The following is a 16,931-nucleotide window of genomic DNA, read 5'->3' as shown; positions in this document are numbered from 1 at the left end:
ACCCCGCGGTTTTCTGTGGTTTTTGCAAAAGCGCACCGTGAAATCCGGATCGGATGAAATCATTAAAAATGATTTTTAAAAACATATATGAAAAAGTGCGAACCTGTTGCAAACCGACGGGAGGTGGGCGTTTCAATTTTCGAAAAAGCAGAGACTCTGCAGGAGAGGGAATGCCAAGAAACAAGAAAACAGCCTTTTTGCAAAACTCAGAACCTTTATATTTACAAAACGCCTTATTTTTTTCGGGTCCGGCTTCCCTGCAGTCCTTCCTCCCGGCCTGTGGGGGGCGCCGTCACGAGTAGCCCAGCGGCATCCTCCTCCACAGCCCGCCGCAGAGGCAGTTCTTGATCCAGCGCTGCTCCCACTGTTTGACGGCCGTCGTCTTGTTGGGCGAATGCAGCATGGTGACGCAGCCGCACCTGCGGAGTCAAAACCAGAAGTTGCATCTTAGCTCCATACTGTCGGCACGGGTCGGCAGCAGCGTCCCGGAGGTCTAAACCACACGGGTATTTCCCCCTCTCCTTCTGCCCCAGCACTACCGGCGTTTGAACCTGCGGCAGCCGCTCTCCCGCCAGGAGACGGGGAAGACCGGACTGGGGATGCTGTAACCGCTGAGCGACGCTGCCTCCCGTCGCCGGGGTTTTGTGTTTTCCTGGCACTCACCTGGTGCAAGATTTGCACTCCTCCGTGGGGTACGCTCCGAGGTGGAGCCGCCGCAAGTGGTCGATCTTTGGCTGCCCAGGGGCCCTGAAGGAAGCAAAACATCGGTGTTTGGGAAGTAATAATAATAATAATAATAATAATAATAATAATAATAATAATAATAATAATTTATTATTTATACCCCGCCCATCTGGCTGGGCTTCCCCAGCCACTCTGGGCGGCTTCCAACAAAATATTAAAATACAGTAATCCATCAAACATTAAAAGGTTCCCTAAACAGGGCTGCCTTCAGGCGTCTTCTAAAAGTCAGGTAGTTGTTTATTTCCTTGACATCTGATGGGAGGGTGTTCCACAGAATGGGTGCCACTACCAAGAAGGCCCTCTGCCTGGTTCCCTGTAACTTCGTTTCTCGCAGCGAGGGAACTGCTAGAAGACCCTCAGGAGATGGACCCAGGTGTCCGGGGCGGGGACATTCCTTCAGGTCTACTGGGCCATTTAGGGCTTTCAAGGTCAGCACCAACCCTTTGAATTGTGCTCGGAAATGTCCTGGGAGCCAATGTAGGTCTTTCAAGACCGGTGTTATGTGGTCTTGGCAGCCGCTCCCAGTCCCCAGTCTAGCTGCCGCATTCTGGATTACTTGCAGTTTCCGGGTCACCTTCAAAGGTAGCCCCACGTAGAGCGCATTGCAGTAGTCCAAGCGGGAGATAACCAGAGCATGCACCACTCTGGCCAGACAGTCTGCGGGCAGGGAGGGTCTCATCCTGCGTACCAGATGGAACTGCCCTGGACACAGAATTGACCTGCGCCTCCATGGACAGCTGTGAGTCCAAAATGACTCCCAGGCTGTGCACCTGGTCCTTCAGGGACACAGTGACCCCATTCAGGACCAGGGAATCCCCCACACCCTCCCGCCCCCTGTCCCCCCAAAACAGTCCTTCTGTCTTGCCAGGATTCAACCTCAACCCGTTAGCCGCCATCCATCCTCCAACCGCCTCCAGGCACTCACACAGGACCTTCACTGGTTCTGATTTGAGAGGTACCACTGTATGCCCAGTCCTCTTTTAAATAACAGCTGGTGGTGGCATTCCTGTGGCAGGGAGTTCCGCTGTTTCCCCATCGCCCGACACCTACCTGACGAAGGCGTCGAACTGCAGGGCGGCAGGGTGGCCCTGCCCCTGGCCCGGGGGCTTCCCGAACTGCATCCGGACGGGCTGCTTGCTTTGCAGCTTGTGGATGATGGCGTCGTTGACGGGCAACCAGTCGAGGTTCGGGATGAGCAGCTGGCTGGGCAGCAGGCAGCACTCGTCAATCAAAGCGTCGTCTGGCTCGCTGGGGTGGCTTTCGTCCCGACCTGCGAGGGGCAACGGGGGGGGGGGGAAGGTCAGGCACAGAGGAAGTGGATCTGGGTACCTCGAAAAACATAAAAATAAAATTGCCCTGCATCTAGATACACACACACACACACACACATGCTTAGCACTTTATTTTAAAAATCTGATTTAAATTTTTAAAAAATCCGGTTTGCATTGGTTTTTATCCACCCTGGTCTGAATTACGCAAATAAAGGCTGGATGAGTCGGTTCCGCTTTAATGTGATTTCTATATTGCTATATCGGCAGTTGCATCGAGCCTTGATCCCCTACTCACAGCACAGCCAAAGTTTGGTCAGGAGCCGGAAGAGGAGGGACATGCTGTCCTGCGTATCGGAAGTGGCCGTGTAGATGGGCAGGCAGCTCGGTTTCAAGAGGCCCCAAATGCGAATCACGACCATCAGTTCCCGCAGCATGGCCAGGGAGGAGCCGTCGCGGAGGAAGCTGTGTCCCGGGCGGACGGGACCCGAGCCCTGGGGGAAAAGGGGGCAGGTTAGGAAAGTCAAAACTCACCGGGAGAATCCGCGACCAGAAAGAAGAGGAACACCAAGAAGACTGGAAGAAATTTAAAGACTATTTGAATATTTTGGGTTTTCACGCGCCGTCCCCGGAAAGTAGGCGGAGAGTTGGATTGCCGGTCGATCGATCCGGAAGACAATTTGGGAAAGTGTTTGCGCAGTGGGGGGCTTGGGGGGGGGTCTCACCTGGTTCGGGAGGCTGGCCAGAAGGTAGAGGACAAAGTCGCCAACCCACTGAATCAGCTGTTGGAGAGACTGCAAAGTGGTCATTTCCAAGACAAACTCCTCCGTCTTCAAGTTGATCATCACTTTGTCGATATCTGGAAAGGGGAGTTCTTGTTAATATTACCAAGAAAATAGCACACCAAGAATTCAGGCAGATAGAAGTTTCAATAGTGGGAGTGGTCCCTACTCGCAATTCAACAGTCAATAGAAACAGAAACGAATCCATTCAAAAGTATGTATTATAATAAATAATATTATAATACATAATAATATTTTTAGCCTCCTAAAAAGCAGAGACATCACCTTGCCAACAAAGGTCCGTATAGTTCAAGCTCCGGTTTTCCCAGTAGAGATGTGTGGAAGTGAGAGCTGGACCATCAAGAAGGCTGATCGCCGAAGAATGGATGCTTTTGAATTCTGGTGCTGGAGGAGATTCTTGAGAGTCCCATGGACTGCAAGAAGATCCAACCTCTCCATTCTGAAGGAAATCAGCCCTGAGTGCTCACTGGAAGGACAGATCCTGAAGCTGAGGCTACAAGACTTTGGGCACCTCATGAGAAGAGAAGACTCCCTGGAAAAGACCCTGATGTTGGGAAAGATGGAGGGCGCAAGGAGAAGGGGACGACGGAGGACGAGATGGTGGGATAGTGTTCTCGAAGCTACCAGCATGAGTTTGACCAAACTGGGGGAGGCAGTGGAAGACAGGAGGGCCTGGCGTGCTCTGGTCCAGGGGGTCACAAAGAGGCGGACACCACTAAATGACTAAACAACAACACCAGGCATGTCCAACTCCCAAGAGGCTGCGATCTACTCTCCCACTATGAAAAAACTGGCAGTAATCTATCCATTGGATTGACCAAAGTTGTTGAGCCTTTTTTGGAGAGGAAGACCCAAAGCTGTTGAGCCTTTTCCCCCTTCTTCGTTTTTTTTGGGGGGGGGGATTGATCAGGATCACAAAATCGACCAGGGACACCCCGCGATCGACCAGTAGATAGCGATCGACCTGTTGGACATGCCTGTGATTTATTATTATAATTATCATCATCATCATCATCATCATCATCACTATCGTATTTTTCGCTCTATAAGACGCACCTGACCACGAGACTCACCTAGTTTTTGGAGGAGGAAAACAAGAAAAAAATTATTCTGAATCTCAGAAGCCAGAACAGCAAGAGGGATCGCTGCGCAGTGAAAGCAGCAATCCCTCTTGCTGTTCTGGCTTCTGGGATAGCTGCACAGCCTGCATTCGCTCCATAAGACGTACACACACATTTCCCCTTACTTTTTAGGAGGGGAAAAGGGAGTCTTATAGAGCAAAAAATACGGTATGTCACTGGGGAGACTGCCACGCACCCACGTCGGTGATCTTGGAGCAGATCTCCGTGAGACGGTCGCCGGGGCTTTTGTCCGGGGTATTCAAGACCGGGGGACGGAGGAGCGATTTGAGGGTGCAGCTGATGGCGATTAGGAAAAGCTTGGCGTGATAGTCGCACACCCGAGACACCGTGGTGGAGGAGAGCTTGCACAGCGACGCCTTCATGGAAATAATTCGGGTCGAGAGCACCTGCCAAAGCAAAAACAAGGGTTACCCTGTCGTGAAATTCCACACAATATTGACCCAGAGCAGATTCCGACGTGTTAGTCAGCGCAGTAAAAATTTAAAACACGTTGCAGGATCCCCCCAGAATAGACCAGAGGCAATGAATATTTCATCCAACAGAGCTTCACTGCGACTGAAGGCAAATGAGCATAATGGTCACGTTCAGGATTGGCTCTGTCCATAAGAAATCCAGTCGTCTGGTTGTAAATATTAAGACGATACCAGCAAGATTGAGTCTGTCTGCAAAATAATAATGATTTAAATCAAGTCTTACTGGCTAGCGATTGAAATCGTGACTGAAATCTTGATTGAAATCGATTTGATTTAAATCAAGTCCACCCTGTCTAAGGGGACGTGGGTTGCGCTGTGGGTTAAACCACAGAGCCTAGGACATGCCGATCAGAAGGTCGGCGGTTCGAATCCCTGCAATGACTAGGTGAGCTCCCGTTGCTCAGTCCCTGCTCCTGCCAACCTAGCAGTTCGGAAGCACGTCCAAGTGCAAGTAGATAAGTAAGTACCGCTCCGGCGGGAAGGTAAAAGGCGTTTCCGTGCGCTGCTCTGGTTCGCCAGAAGCGGCTTAGTCCTGCTGGCCACATGACCGGAAGCTGTACGCCGGCTCCCTCAGCCAGTAAAGCGAGATGAGCGCCGCAACCCCAGAGTCGTCCACGATGGGACCTAATGGTCAGGGGTCCCTTTATCTTTACCACCCTGTCTAAGGTATATAACCCAAACATCACAAACCACCTGCTTGCTTCTTTCACGCAGAGAAGCTCCCAGAACCCTCTTGGATTGCACCCTTGTGCAAATTAATTGAAATAAAGCATTTTTATTTTATTTTACCCGTAATCCTGTACTCAAAACAAACACGAAAAGCCAGTTGACCATTATGGGGGCGGAAGCCTGCAGCCGATAGAGGGAATGATGCGCTCGCCGCAATATATTGAGGTTTTACAAAAGAACTGATTCAAGTGTGGTACAGGGATCCGAAAATCAACATGGACTGTTCAAAACTAGTAGACTCCATGCCAAACCATGTTCAAATGCAGCTTAAAAATAGCAGAGGTCATATCTGTGACTAACATACACATATAATAATAATAATTTATTATTTATACCCCGCCCATCTGGCTGGGTTTCCCCAGCCACTCTGGGCGGCTTCCGACAAAATATTAAAACACAACATTAAAAGCTTCCTAAACTCACAAATAGGGACACGGGTGGCGCTGTGGGTAAAACCTCAGTGCCTAGGACTTGCCGATCGTCAGGTCGGCGGTTCGAATCCCCGCGGTGGGGTGCGCTCCCGCCGTTTGGTCCCAGCGCCTGCCAACCTAGCAGTTCGAAAGCACCCCCGGGTGCAAGTAGATAAATAGGGACCGCTTACTAGCAGGAAGGTAAACGGCGTTTCCGTGTGCTGCGCTGGCTCGCCAGATGCAGCTTGTCACGCTGGCCACGTGACCCGGAAGTGTCTCCGGACAGCGCTGGCCCCCGGCCTCTAGAGTGAGATGGGCACACAACCCTAGAGTCTGGCAAGACTGGCCCGTATGGGCAGGGGTACCTTTACCTTTACCTTTAAACTCACAAATATTTCACAACGGAAAGTGTCCTTTCATACTGCATCACGGTGCACAAGTGACCATAAAATATTTCAATTCCAAAAAAAAAAAATAATATGTGAGTTTTGTCCATGCATATGTGAGTTTCGTACCATAAACGACACGGTTTGTTTCAATTACCGTATTTTTCGCTCTATAAGATGCACCAGACCACAAGACGCACCTAGTTTTTGGAGGAGGAAAACAAGAAAAAAATATTCTGAATCTCAGAAGCCAGAACAGCAAGAGGGATCGCTGCGCAGCGAAAGCAGCAATCCCTCTTGCTGTTCTGTCTTCTGGGATAGCTGCGCAGCCTGCATTCGCTCCATAAGACGCACACACATTTCCCCTTACTTTTGAGGAGGGGAAAACTGAGTCTTATAGAGCAAAAAATACGGTAATTTGTACAAGGGTGTAAGTGAAGCAAGAAAGATCTCCACACATCAGATCCGCACTTTCTGCGCTGAGAAATGCAAACTGACTTATCCGCCCGTCGCAAAGGAACCCTTTCCTATCCCCGAGGAGCTTGAGATGGCTAGCCCCACCTGCTGGCAGGTTGCAAAACGGCGCCTCCATGCATGCCAGCACCCTTCGGCGCCATCCACTCAACTCCAACGCACTCCGGGCGAAGGTGCTTTCTCCCTTCCCGCCTCACCTGCTGCAAGGCCGCATTCTGGCGCATGTATTCTTCGTGAAGCTTCTCCACCAGGTTTTGCACCATACTGGGCTGGACGTGAAGCAGGATGTCCCACCAGTCGTAGCCGGTCACCATGCAATACTCCAGGAGGAATAGCAAGTGGCGGAGGGAGATGTTCATGTCCAGGATGTGGCCCATAGACGGGGAGATCCGAAGCATGCTGAGCTGGCGTGGTGAAAGGTCAGAAGGGACGATAGCCGTTTAATCACCAAATAAGCGTTGGAAACGTAATCATACTCAAGATGAAGAGGTTAAAGGGGTGGCGATACAATGGGCTAAAGAATGGGGAGGCAAACTGAGGCCCGGGGGCCGGATCTGGCCCAATTGCCTTCTCAGTCCGGCCCCTGGACGGTCCAGGAATCAGCGTGTTTTGCAGGAGTAGAATGTGTTCTTTTATTTAAAATGCATCTCTGGGTTATTTGCGGGACATAGGAGTTCATTCATTTCCACCAAAAAATATAGTCCGGCCCCCCACAAGGTCTGAGGGACAGGGGACCGGCCCCCTGCTGAAAAACTTTGCTGAGCGCTGGGCTAAAGATTTTGGATATAATATTCAGTTAGGATCTTGGGGAAGGTTGTGGAAGGAAGGCATGAATTTTACTGCATGCAGTGCACTTGAAGAAAATGATGTACAGATGGTATTTAACACCAGCTAAACTTGCTAAACTGTCTAAGGCAAGATCTAGCGAGTGCTGGGAATGTAAAGAAAGGGAAGGTTTATTCTACCACATCTGGCGGACTTGCAACGAGGTAAAGGCTTTCTGGGAAATGATATATAACGAGTTAAAGAAAATGTTTAAAAAGGCTTTTGTTAAAATACCAGAAACCTTTTTCCTGGGTATTAGTAGAGATGCGAAGAAAAGATTAAAAAATTGTTCTTATGTGCAACGACAGCAGAAAGAATTCTTTTAGCCCAAAGATGGTGATGGACTTTGCAGAACTGGCGAAACTGACGGGAAAAATCCGAAACCAGCAAAACAATTATTCCAAAAGGACTGGAGTAAATTTATGCAATATTTGAAAGATCATTGTAAGCAATAAACAACACTAGTAGGGTTATCCGAAGACTTGCAAAGAGGAATTTTTGACCCTTCTACATTTATTTAAACTTGGAGGCATTTTGTAACGAGTTATATTAGAATTGGGACACGGGTGGCGCTGTGGGTTAAACCACAGAGCCTAGGACTTGGTGATCAGAAGGTCGGTGGTTCGAATCCCCGCAATGACGGGGTGAGCTCCCGTTGCTCGGTCCCTGCTCCTTCCCACCTAGCAGTTCGAAAGCACGTCAAAGTGCAAGTAGATAAATAGGTACCGCTCCGGCGGGAAGGTAAACGGCGTTTCCGTGCGCTGCTCTGGTTTGCCAGAAGCGGCTTAGTCCTGCTGGCCACATGACCCGGAAGCTGTACGCCGGCTCCCTTGGCCAGTAAACCGAGATGAGTGCCGCAACCCCAGAGTCGGTCACGACTGGACCTAACGGTCAGGAGTCCCTTTACCTTTTATATTAGAAGTGGAAAATATATAAAGTGCTGTGATATAAAGATTAGTCGTTGTTGTTGTTAGTTTTCCATTTACCTTCCCGTGGCTGTCGACGCCGACCAAGGCCAGCGACGTCCAGGACATCTGCATGGCTTTGAAGTGGACCAGGGGTCCGGCCGTCCTCTGCCTCTTGATGGCCTGTTCCTCCGCCGGACGCTGGGATGTCGAGCCGTAGAAGACCGCCATGGTCTGCAAGGAGACGCGGTGGATGATGTGGACGCTGCCGTCGTGGAAGGCGAGTGCGAGTCCTGGTGCGGCGGGGGGGATAGCATGAGGCAGGGGACAGTTCAGAGGGAAACTGGAACTCAAGACCCACACACTGAACACAATGCGTTCCCCGGAAGTCACTCACAAAATGATCAATAATAATAATATAATAATTTATTATTTATACCCCGCCCATCTGGCAGGGCTTCCCCAGCCACTCTGGGCGGCTTCCCAAAAATATTAAAATACTGTAATACATCAAACATTAAAAGCTTCCCTAAACAGGGCTGCCTTCAGATGTCTTCTAAAAGTCTGATAGTTGTTGTTCTCTTTTGACATCTGGTGGGAGGACGTTCCACAGGGCGGGTGCCACCATCAAGAAGGCCCTCTGCCTGGTTCCCTGTAACCTCACTTCTCGCAATGAGGGAACCACCAGAAGGCCCTCAGAGCTGGAGCTCAGTGTCCAGGCTGGACGATGGGGGTGGAGACGCTCCTTCAGCTATACGGTACCGTATGTGTAAATGGAGAGCTGTCAGCTAGGTTTTCTATGTTAAATGCGTAAAACGGCAACGTTGCAATAAGAAGGAGGTATACCAAAGGATAAATGTCAAACTTTTGAAAATTCAATAATTATTTATATATATATATATATATATATATATATATATATATATATATATATATATATATACACACACACACACACTGTATTTTTTGCTCTATAAGACTCCCTTTTCCCCTCCCAAAAAGTAAGGGGAAATGTGTGTGCGTCTTACGGAGCGAATGCAGGCTGCGCAGCTATCCCAGAAGCCAGAACAGCAAGAGGGATTGCTGCTTTCGCTGCGCAGCGATCCCTCTTGCTGTTCTGGCTTCTGAGATTCAGAATATTCTTTTTCTTTGTTTTCCTCCTCCAAAAACTAGGTGCGTCTCGTGGTCTGGTGCGTTTTATAGAGCGAAAAATACGGTGTATCGCGAAATAAGAATAATAATGACAACATTTCCGGGGGACAGGGAGAGGTTTCCTCACCTAAGCCAGGGTAGAATTTGGTGTCGTTGGCGACTTTCAAATCCGTGCTGGTCAAGGAGATGGGGAGTTTCGGCAGAGCCACGGCTGAAACGCGGTCGAGGTCGTTGGCGGCCGAGAGTATCCGCCACTTCAAAATCATGGGCGGTTTGTCGCCGACTGAGAAGTAATAAGAAGAAGGCAGACGAATAAGGAGCGCAGCGTAGCGGTTAAGAGACTCGGACCGGGACCTGAGTTCGAATTCTCCCCCCACTCGGCCGCAGAGCTCTCTGGGCGACGCCTCGGGAGACCGGACACTTGCGCCTCTCACCCAACCGACCTCGCAGGGTTGTTGTCAGAGGAAAGGAGAGATAGAGATGGAAAAGAGAGTCAGAAGGAAACTCACCTGTGGGGGAGATCTGCTGGAAGATATTGTTGACCGGCAAGCCCTCTTTCCGGAGAGACCAGCACTCCACGTTACTGTTGTTTTGGTTGGAGGCGCAAAGCAACATCTGTGGGGTGAGCAAAGAAAAATGCCGTACAGCGGTACCTTGGGTTAAGTACTTAATTCGTTCCGGAGGTCCGTTATTAACCTGAAACTGTTCTTAACCTGAAGCACCACTTTAGCTAATGGGGCCTCCCACTGCCGCCGTGCCGCCGGAGCACGATTTCTGTTCTCATCCTGAAGCAAAGTTCTTAACCCGAGGTGCTATTTCTGGGTTAGCGGAGTCTGTAACCTGAAGCGCCTGTAACCTGAAGCGTATGTAATCCGAGGTACCACTGTATAAGGTAAAGGTAAAAGGACCCCTGACCATTAGGTCCAGTCATGGCTGACTCTGGGGTTGCGGCGCTCATCTCGCTTTACTGGCCGAGGGAGCCAGCGTACAGCTTCCGGGTCATGTGGCCAGCAGGACTAAGCCGCTTCTGGCGAACCAGAGCAGCGCACGGAAACGCCGTTTACCTTCCCGCCATAGCGGTACCTATTTATCTACTTGCACTTTGACGTGCTTTTGAACTGCTAGGTGGGCAGGAGCAGGGACCAAGCAACGGGAGCTCACCCCGTCATTGCGGGGATTCGAACCGCCGACCTTCTGATCGGCAAGTCCTAGGTTCTGTGGTTTAACCCACAGGGCCACCTGCATCCCTTGTACCACTGTATACCAAACCAATAGGGCAACAAGTCAGGCTGGCAGGGAGGGAGAGGAGCTGCTTCCTTTGAAACCCGGGAAATTTAAGGGACATCATCCATAAGGGACAGCAGCGGGACACGGCGCTGGGGTAAGGGACTGTCCCACCAAATAAGGGACGGTTGACAGCTACAGCGAGGGGGGATTCGAACTCGCCACCCGGGAAGGCCTCACCTGCTCGGACATGTCCCGGGTGAGGAATTTCAGGTGGGTGATAGCTGGGTACTTGTCCTTGCGGGCAAGGTCTGTGGTGCATCGCATGAACAACGACGGCAGGATTTCGGTGTCAATCTTGCACTTCTCGTTCACCACGCTGACGCAGACCTTGTAGAACTGGACGGGCGAGGCGCTGCTGCCGTCCGAGGTGGCCACCACGATGTTGCCCCCGCCTGTGAAGGCGATGTCGGCCAGTGCCACGCGGCACCGCAGGCGACACAGGCTCTCCGTTGATGTCAGCACCTGCCCATTGGGCTTCAGCAGAGAGACCGTCACCAGGCCGCTGATGGTGACCGCGATCCAGCCTTCCATCGGTTTGCCTCCGAAGAGCGTCAGCGACGGGGAGAACTTGACCCGAGAGAACTTCTCGCCAAAGTTCGACGCTCCCGACTGCGGCGGCACGGGGTGGATAAAAATCGAGAAATCAATAAATACCATTTGATCTTTTTTATTTTAGTTTTTTTTTATTTTTCTAATTATGACTGGATATTCAATTGGAGGTTTAATATTGGAAAACCAATAAAAATGATTTTTTAAAAAAGGGGGTAGATAAAAGTCAAGGGTTGCATTGAGGTTTGATGAGGCCCTCAGCTCCTGAAGGTCATGGGGCCCTTTCTACGTCCAGCTGTCCTTTGTCAACAACAAATGATCGCTTTTTGTGTGTGTTGAATCCATGCTATAGGGTAATTTATGGACCTCATAGGTATCTTAAGCCATTTGCCCATGTTGCCATGCAACCAGTCCACGCAGAATGTCGGCACTCTATATATAGAAAGGAGCAAACCAGTGATATTTTAGGGAGCAGGCTAGCAGGCGGGGCCCATGACTTACATCACAGAAGCCCACACAACACAAAACACTGTTGCTGGATGCAGGTTTTATTTTATTTGTTTTTTATCTTGTATTTTGGAAATGAACACCCAGGTTTCCCCCCCCCTTTAAATTCTTTTGGGGCCCCCAAGAGAGTGGCGCCCTAAGCTAGAGTTTGTTCAGCTTATACGTAAATCTGGGACTGACATAGATAGATAGATAGAGAGTGTGGCCCTAAGCTAGAGCTTGTTTAAAGGTAAAGGTAAAGGGACCCCTGACCGTTAGGTCCCGTCGCGGCCGACTTTGGGGTTGTGGTGCTCTTCTCGCTTTACTGGCCGAGGGAGCCGGCGTACAGCTTCCGGGTCATGTGGCCAGCAGGACTAAGCCGCTTCTGGCGAACCATAGCAGCGCACGGAAACGCCGTTTACCTTCCCGCCGGAGCGGTACCTATTTATCTACTTGCACTTTGACGTGCTTTTGAACTGCTAGGTTGGCAGGAGCAGGGACCAAGCAACGGGAGCTCACCCTGTCATTGCGGGGATTTGAACCGCTGACCTTCTGATCGGCAAGCCCTAGACGACAAAACCCCCCGCCCGGCCTCGCTCACCTTCTCCACGTGCAAAGCCAGCTTCACACCGTTGTGCAGCCACGAGAGTGCTACGATGGGGTCGCCTTCGACCACGCTGCCCACGGCGCTCTCCCAGCTGTTGGCCAAGTGCTCAACCATGCTCCAACATTTGATGCGGCCATCGGCGTCGGCGGACAGCAGCCTGGATCCTGCGGCGGGAGAGAGTCGAAAAAGCTCTTCCGTCTGGAAGAAGCACCAGAAAAATCTTCCCCACAGATTTGGAGAAGCTCTCACCTTGGACCTACGAAAGCTTTCCAATCGAAGTTCTTAAGTCCAATTTTCTCTGCCCCGCCCTGCGTCCCAAACGCATCATTGCGCCTGGAGGCTAATCATAAATTCATGCTAATTTGCCTCTTCTAGGGGTTGTTCTTAAAAGCCTGGGACGGATTAATCCGTTTTGCATGACTTTCTACGGGAAAGACGCGTGGCTTGGTTTTGGAACGGGCTTCTGGAATGGATTGAGAACCAAGGTTCCACTGCACTTAAAACTGTGTGTATGTGTGCGTGTACACACACACACACACACACCACACAGAGCAATGAGATTACACACACACACACACACATATATATATATATATACATATACCGTATTTGTAGCTCTATTGGGCGCACCGGACCATAGGAGGGGGAGAATAGGAAAAACAAAATTTTTTCTTGTTCTCCCTCTCAAAAAACAAGGTGCGTTCAAGGTGCGTTCAATAGCAGGCCTTGCCGCTGCCCCCCGAGCTTGTGGGGCTGGCGGGGGGGGGGGGAGGAAGTGCCTTCACCCTGCCGCCCTGCGGAGGCTTTGCGTAGCCTTCCCGAAGCTGGAACAGCGAGACGGAGGGCTGCAGAGGGGACAGCAGGCTGCTATCTGCAAGCCTTGGGAGCCCGGGAGCTCTGAAGGCTTGTGGAGAGCTGCCTGAAGCCTGGGTTGCACAGCGCCGCGCTCCCCAGGCTTCGGGCCGCAGGCAGCTGTGCGCAAGCCTGCGGAGCCTGGCGGGAACTTCCTGAAGCCTGGAACGCAAGAGGGGTCGGTGCGCACCGACCCCTCTCGCTCTCCAGGCTTCAGCAAAAGCCTGCATTCGCTCCACAGGACGCACACACTTTTCCCCTGCATTTTTGGAGGGGGAAAAGTGCGTCCTATAGAGCTAAAAATACGGTTAGATATGTCTGGGTTAGATATAAGGACTTGTTGGAAAATAAGACTCCAAGATGGCTATCACCAATGGAAGCTAAGGCAGTTAAAAAGCTAAATATGGAGTCGAAATGGCCAAGATATTGGGAAATCTTGGAAAAGGAAGGGGACAAATTGAGATTGCAGAGTTTTGAAAAACTAAAAGGGAAGGTGAGAGATTGGTTACATTATCATCAAATAAATGAAGTGTTTAAATTAGACAGTAAAATAGGCTTCCAGGTGGAAAAATCAAAATTAGAGACTGAACTGTTAGAATCCAGTACTAAGAATTTGTCAAAAATGTATGATCTGCTGCTGAAATGGAATACACAAGATGAAATGGTAAAATCAAGTATGATTAAATGGGCTCAGGACATTGGTCATAACATCATGTTTGCTGATTGGGAAAAGTTGTGGACCACCGGGTTGAAGTTTACGGCGTGTAACGCCTTAAGAGAAAATATAAGGAAAATGATTTATAGGTGGTACATAACCCCAGTCAAGCTTGCAAAGATCTACCACTTGCCTGATAATAAATGTTGGAAATGTAAAGAAAAGGAAGGTACATTCTTTCACCTCTGGTGGACGTGCCCGAAGATTAAGGCATTCTGGGAAATGATTTACAATGAACTGAAAAAGGTATTTAAATATACTTTCCCCAAGAAACCAGAGGCCTTTCTCTTGGGTATTGTCGGCCAGGGGGTGTCAAAGACAGATACAATTTTTTTTATGTATGCTACAACAGCAGCTAGAATACTTATTGCAAAGTACTGGAAGACACAGGATCTACCCACACTGGAAGAATGGCAGATGAAGGTGATGGACTACATGGGTTTGGCAGAAATGACGAGCAGAATCCGAAACCAGGGAAGAGAAGCGGCGGAAGAGGAATGGAAGAAGTTCAAGGACTACTTAAAGAAATACTATAAAATTAATGACAGCTAGAATGATGTTGGGTTTAAAATAAATGGTTACTATTAGTAATGGTTAAGACAAAGAGAATAAGGATGATTAACATAAATTTATAGTAAAATAAGGGAAGATTCGCTGAATAATTGTAAGAACTTGGAATACAGAAACGGGAAGCAAGAGGAAGTCGAGGAAGTAAGGTTTAAGAAATTAGGACATGAAATGGTACTTGTTTTTTGTTCTGTTATTGTTTGTTGCTTGTTTATGTATGTTTTGTTGGTGTTAATATAAAAATTGTTTAATAAAAAATATTATAAAAAAAAAAAACGGTATATATATATATATATATATATATATATATATATATATATACACCCACCCACACCCACACCACACCAATGAGATTCTACATACATGCGCGCGCGCACACACACACACACAGAGAGACATACACATAATTGCTATGCTTATATATTTCATTGCTATGTGTATTTTGCAAGCTCCGTTGCGGGTTTCCTTACCCGACTGATCCCATTCCAAGCAAGTAATGATTTCCACGTGTCCGGAATTGATGGAGCAGACGTCCCAGGGGTGCTCCATGTCCAGGATGTGAATCATGTGGGTGAGGTCTAAGGAAGAAGGAGAAAAGAAAGTAGGAGAGCCAGCCTTAGACCTACGAGGGATGCTCAGCTGGAGATCAGAAGCCGCTCTGGGTTTTCTCGACAGGCTTTTCCCTGCAAGAAATTACCTTTCTCCTCTTCGTTCTTGAGGTCCGTCGTGAACGCGATCAGGTTGCGGCAGGACCAGGCGCAGACCAGGGGGATGGAGGGGCAGTGGTTGCTCTTGGGGCGCTTCTCCCACTCGCAGACGTATGCCAGGTCCATCTCGCTCCGAGATCGGCAGCGCAGGGCAGGAGTTGATAATCTATGTTGGAAGCGCAAAGAAAAAGAGGGTACCTTTCATCCTATGTGGTGGACCTGCCCCAAGGTGAAAGACTTCTGGGAGAAGATTTATAATGAATTGAAAAAAATGTTGAAATACACATTTATTAAGAAACCAGAGGCCTTTCTTCTTGGAATAATAGGTTCGGAATTGCCCCAAAAAGATGTTTTTGTGTGCCACAACTGCAGCTAGAATTTTGTTAGCTAAGAATTGGAAAACACAAGAAGTCCCAACAGTGGAGGAATGGCAGATGATGGACTTTTCGGAAGAGTCCGCAACCAGAAGGAAGAGGAGTACCAGAAGGAATGGATGAAATTCAAAGACTACTTAGTTAAATATGTTAAGATAACTTAATTGGAAAAACTTGCAAATACCAGATAGGCTTAGGATTTAATTATGCGATGTTAGAGAATAATATGTTTAAAGTCAAAATTGAAACAAAGAAAGATGTTAAGTGATTAAGCTAATTTTATGAGAAAATTGGTTTTGGAAAACTGTTACAATGATATACATTGAAACTCAGCCAGGGGGATTTGAGGAAGTCACTTAACAATGTTACTAAAATTGGATCAAGTACAGTTAAGATGTATGTTTGTTTGTTTAAAATTTTGGAAAACCAATAAACGAAGGAAAACCAAGGTACCCCTGTATTTTGTTACATGGTTGCATGGGAAAAGCCCCAAATTCGAATCATTGCCCAACTCCCCTGCTGCTAAACCAAAACCCTATTTATTTTAAGTTTCCGGTGAAAGCCACTTATAGCATGCTGTTACCATTGATTTCATTTTGTGGAAAGAAGGGAGTGAAAATAAATATTTCTGCACCTGCAATTATTTTGAATGCGCTCAATAATCCGCTATCATTTATTTGCAAATCTAGGAAGCTTTTAAAAATAAAAGAAAGCAAGAAATGGGAGGACCCTTAATTTTGCAATTTTAATTCCTAGTGTTTGGTTCAGTTAAGACCACCACTTTCTTGCTGGCTCCCAAGAGCTTTGCTTTGCAAGAAAGGGAAAATTGAATTTCACTGGCAATGACAGCTAACATGGTGAGTTCATTTTTTTTTAAGAAAGCCAATGGAGCATTTTTCCAAACCGGTTTTTTTAATTAATTTTTTAGGAGAAATCATTGCACTCTTAATTTTGCAAATCCAGCTCCTAGGGCATGCATTTAAATCTGCAAAATTAAGAGTGCAAGGAATTGCAACAGCAGGTTTAATGCAATTGCACCGCAAAGATTCATTGCCCCAGCAAGAAAAAGGGGAGAAATCCCCCTAGAGTTGGAAATTGCCCTGAAAAACACCTATTGGGGTGATTACCCAGCACTTAAAATTGTTAAATTGCTAGTTTTGGGCATATTCCCCCCCCCCAGGGGTAACAAATGAACTCTTCCATTCCCCCCCTACTCACCAACGCTCTATCCAGGCTGCCCGGCTGCTCTGCGCCTGCGCCAACTCCTGCTGCCCTACTTAAGGACCCCTTCCTCTCGGCTGTCTTCAGGAGTGCCTGAAAAAAATAACAACAAACCGCCGGAATAAAATAATTTTTAAAACCGCACGGCAACTACACTCATCCCTTCCCTCTTCTGTCAAAACGGGCTCGTTTTAGTGGGGCGATTCAAATCTCCCCTTTTCTTTTCAGGCAGTTCGAAGGACAAAGTGAGGACCT

The 16,931-nt window shown here is 48.5% G+C and overlaps 1 protein-coding gene across 1 annotated transcript; it reads right to left on the bottom strand.

Annotated features, from left to right (window-relative positions):
- Nucleotides 1-193: 193 nt before the first annotated feature.
- On the bottom strand, nucleotides 194-16,780 carry MED16 (mediator complex subunit 16). The gene is made up of 15 exons (XM_053372942.1): nucleotides 16,674-16,780; nucleotides 15,072-15,247; nucleotides 14,845-14,952; nucleotides 12,235-12,404; nucleotides 10,776-11,207; nucleotides 9,821-9,926; nucleotides 9,439-9,594; nucleotides 8,241-8,452; nucleotides 6,627-6,833; nucleotides 4,133-4,343; nucleotides 2,738-2,871; nucleotides 2,311-2,506; nucleotides 1,795-2,014; nucleotides 664-747; nucleotides 194-419 (listed from the first exon to the last, which is right to left on the bottom strand). The coding sequence occupies exons 2-15, from the start codon at nucleotides 15,205-15,207 to the stop codon at nucleotides 293-295; spliced, it is 2,499 nt and encodes an 832-aa protein (XP_053228917.1). The 5' UTR covers nucleotides 15,208-15,247; nucleotides 16,674-16,780; the 3' UTR covers nucleotides 194-292.
- Nucleotides 16,781-16,931: the final 151 nt, after the last annotated feature.

Source organism: Podarcis raffonei, chromosome 18 (genome assembly GCF_027172205.1).
Source record: "Podarcis raffonei isolate rPodRaf1 chromosome 18, rPodRaf1.pri, whole genome shotgun sequence".
Taxonomy (NCBI): domain Eukaryota; kingdom Metazoa; phylum Chordata; class Lepidosauria; order Squamata; family Lacertidae; genus Podarcis; species Podarcis raffonei.
The sequence above is the reverse complement of the archived record's forward strand: the minus strand, read 5'-3'. Positions and strand labels throughout refer to the sequence as shown.